Raw genomic sequence first — 3,650 nt, 5'->3', positions numbered from 1 at the left:
ACTACCTTTTAGAGTGGAAATTTGAGGTGATGCAGAAATGTAGCAAGCTTTTGACGAGTCAAACAGGATAGGTACTAACAGATGCATCGATCAACACAACTGAAACAAGGTCGGGAAATCATTTCTGTGGGGGATTTAGAACTATGATATAATTCTAACCTGAACATCATCTAGAACAACATGTTACAAAAGAATGTGATTGACCAGAACCAGTTAGGCAGATTCACAGATCAACAAGATGACTGATCTAATATATATCTACACATGACATACATACACTGTTGTAAGAATCCTTTTACTACCATGCCGCATGTTCGCTTCGGGGTCCTAGCTCCTACACCCCTCTGTCGATGGAAGGTACAACAACATCCATGACCCCACATATTGCAAGTTTAGTGACAAATTACTTTCTATGTCCATGCTATGGTTGATTTATTTGATGTCCTGACCTATGAGATCGAGTCCCACAAGCAAAAAGGAGATGCCTTGGAACAACAGGAAATAGAAGTGAATCCCTTGCTTTGATAGTAAGCTGCGAGCGGCGGCGGACAGGAGGAGTAGTGACATGGCAAGCTCCTTTTTATATATTCGGTTGTACTTCTTGGATTCCTTTTTGGCCTTCGATTGCTCCTTGATTGCTAGGTTGATGGCTGGCACTGAGCCATATTTTAGTTGCTCCAACCCCTTGGGCGCCAAGGAAATGAGATCACCCTCCAATGATCGACCGGACTTCTTGGTGACGACCCACTCATATGTACTTCCTAGCTGGAACAGTCCAGAGATCATGGCATTGAACTTGGTAACAGACATGGTGTTCTCGAAGAGCAGGTATGGGATGATAAACGGGAACGATTTCGGTGTAGGGACAATGTTTAGGAATGACATTAACACTGGGATGTAACAGACGACCCAATTGGGAAGCTCAGCTTCAGGCACAAACATTGTCATTGGGAGGATAATGCAGAAGAGTGTGAAGGAATAAAAAGGCAAGATGAGCTTGCGTAGCAAGAAGAAAAGGAATATTAGGTTGGCCTTCTTCCAGAAGACAATCTGCCATAACAAAATTAGCTACCATTAGAGCAGTACCTTGCTATCTTTGACAAATAATAATGTTATCCAAAGTTAACGGATAGCCGACATAATTGAAAACAAAAACCTTGAGTGAGCAGCATATACAATGACATGAATTCTAGTATGTATTCAAGAAAAGAACCTTAAGCAACACACAAATGCACCTGATATCATAAGTATGTAAACAAAAGTCTAGGAAAAGAAGAATCTACAAATGTCACAAGCAATAAAACATATTACGATGTTGGTAGCATTTCTAATCACAGTGTACAACTATCTCAAAAATTATGAACTGGATTTTAGAGCAGGAAAAGAGCACTTGCAATACCTTGCATCTAATGATATCTGGCAAGCATAGCCTAAACAATTGCATCGGCCCCGAATGCCACCGGTGTTGTTGCTTGCGGTAAGCCTCGTACGACTCTGGTAATTCGCATTGGCACTGCCCAGAGATGATACACAAATTAGCATAAGATATATCATAAGATATTTAATCTACCATAGTAATGATGTAATAATGCAATCCATGAGTAATTAGGCACAAGATGCACCTCAACATCATTCAGAAAGACAAACTTCCAGCCCTTTAGGTGTGCACGAACAGCAATGTCCATGTCTTCCACCGTTGTTCGTTCCATCCACCCTCCTGAGTCCTCCACAGCCTTGATCCTCCACACCCCAGCTGTGCCATTGAACCCAAAGAAGTTGATGAACACACCATTCACCTGTTGCTCCACCTCAAAGTGGAAGCATAGGTTAATGTTCTGCAACCGTGTCAATAGGTTCTCATCTTTGTTCACAAATGACCATCTGGCTTGGACAAGACCCAGATCCTCGTTGTCCTGCACCCACCCAATGAAAGAGTTCATAATCTAGAATCACTAAAATCTATACGTTCACATAATTCAATAGTTGAATTCCACCTTAAAATGCGGCACAGTGCGCTTCAAGAAATCGGGGTATGGCTGGAAGTCGGCATCAAAGATGGCGACATACTCGTAGTCCTTCACATAACTGCAACTCATCGCCGACTTGAGGTTACCTGCCTTGTAGCCCTCCCTAAGGACACGATGTCGGTACACAATGTGTGCACCACTGTGCCTCCACTTCTCCACCTCATCTTTGATCAATGCCTGCGTTGCCACGTCATCGGAGTCGTCCAGCACCTGCACAAGAAAGTTGGACCTCGGCCAATCTAAATTGCAGACTGCTGCAATCGACTGCCGATACACCTAAATAAAACAAGAGATAGCCATCATGATAATTTTTTTTGAATCTATTGAAACTGTGGGGGCAATTGTAGGTGGTGGCAGTGGTGCAAACCTCTTTCTCATTGCACATTGGTATTTGTACGAGCACCATGGGGTAATAGCCGGCATTGGGGTCCTCTGCATCAGACAGTGCTGGAGAGAGAGGCTTAGGCTTGATGCGTTTGACGAGAATGTAGAAGCAACCGAGGCTCTGGAAGAGGCGGTCGACACTCTGGACTAGGAAGAGCACCACACATGCGTCGGCGAGGAGCTGGAGCGGTGGGGCAACGTAGGCGGCACGAAAGCGTATCCACGACGCATTGAAAGAATTGATGAAGACAACGAGGTTCCCCTTGCCGTTGGAGTAGGCGGCGAGCTCGACAACAAGGAGAAAGATGGACATCATGAGGCAAGCCTTGATAAGCGTGTAGAACCGAGACCGCCTCGAAGTGGGAGCCCGTTCCGCCACATCCTCGCATTCCCCATCAGTGGCGTCAGAGTCCGTCCGGCCGGCCACAACACGGCGGCGTGCAGCGTCGCCCAGCGCAACCGCGGCGGATGTGAGCCACGCTAGGCAACCAGCGGCACGGTGGGCCTTGAGACGAAACACCCATGTGATCTGCTTCGTGTTCTTCACTCTTCGCCTTTGCCCGCCTACTCGGGCCAAGAAGTCCTCGCCGTTGTCACCGCCACCGTTAATCTCCGAAATAGACCAGTTGGGGTTCTCCATCTTGACAATGACCGGCATGTCGCGGTAGGCATTGCCGCCGGCAATGGCGGCCCTGCCGGCCCACAAGCTGTTCCATGGTGCCATCAAAAGGAAAACTCCTCACACACCACCAGCGAAGCTCACACCTTTAATATTCTTCCCAAAATAGCAATCCTGCTCTCTGTACTCACTGGTCACACACTATTCCTGGGGCTCCCCTTCTTTTGAGCAAGACAGCTTCAACTGAAGACGCAATGCCAATCGATCTTGCCCACCACCACCACTCCACTCGGTAGGACACAAATGGCATGCAGTGCCAAGAAGGGAGCTAGTTCATGCACTTACTTAGTACTAATGTTGCTTAAAAATAGTGATAGAGTAACATGCAATGTGGATTCTAGAAGCGGTGAAACGATCCGTTTACAGTTGAAGCACGCGTCCTCATTACCGACCAGTGATTTTAAGATAAAAAATTTGAAATCTCATATTAGAGCACTTGGTGGGGAGTCGTAGCTTTGTCGTCATGTACCCCTGGTGCGCCTTTAGCACAATCTATGGTCCTTCACGATGTATCTAGAGCACTCTTCTATATTTCCATGATAATAAAGCATAAAGCAATA

At 46.2% G+C, this 3,650-nt stretch overlaps 1 protein-coding gene across 1 annotated transcript; it reads right to left on the bottom strand.

Moving 5' to 3' along the window:
• Positions 1-262: 262 nt before the first annotated feature.
• Positions 263-3,437, bottom strand: LOC125522747 (putative xyloglucan glycosyltransferase 10). Its single transcript, XM_048687782.2, has 5 exons — positions 2,395-3,437; positions 1,995-2,303; positions 1,623-1,913; positions 1,400-1,513; positions 263-1,050 (listed from the first exon to the last, which is right to left on the bottom strand). Exons 1-5 carry the CDS (start codon positions 3,133-3,135, stop codon positions 433-435), a joined length of 2,073 nt encoding a protein of 690 aa, XP_048543739.1. The 5' UTR covers positions 3,136-3,437; the 3' UTR covers positions 263-432.
• Positions 3,438-3,650: the final 213 nt, after the last annotated feature.

The sequence above is a fragment of the Triticum urartu genome, chromosome 1A (assembly GCF_056163025.1).
Source record: "Triticum urartu cultivar PI428250 chromosome 1A, HENAU_Tu73, whole genome shotgun sequence".
Classification (NCBI taxonomy): Eukaryota; Viridiplantae; Streptophyta; class Magnoliopsida; order Poales; family Poaceae; genus Triticum; species Triticum urartu.
Note: the sequence above shows the minus strand (reverse complement) of the source record. Positions and strands in the feature narration are given on the sequence as shown.

What these genes read in the sequence shown, in the direction of transcription:
- LOC125522747 (XM_048687782.2), bottom strand. Translation starts at nt 3,135, where the DNA reads ATGGCACCATGGAACAGCTTGTGGGCCGGCAGGGCCGCCATTGCCGGC. An exon ending in CAATGTGCAATGAGAAAGAG is followed by an intron (nt 2,304 to 2,394) that starts GTTTGCACCACT and finishes TGTTTTATTTAG; the next exon opens with GTGTATCGGCAGTCGATTGC. An exon ending in GCACTGTGCCGCATTTTAAG is followed by an intron (nt 1,914 to 1,994) that starts GTGGAATTCAAC and finishes GGGTGGGTGCAG; the next exon opens with GACAACGAGGATCTGGGTCT.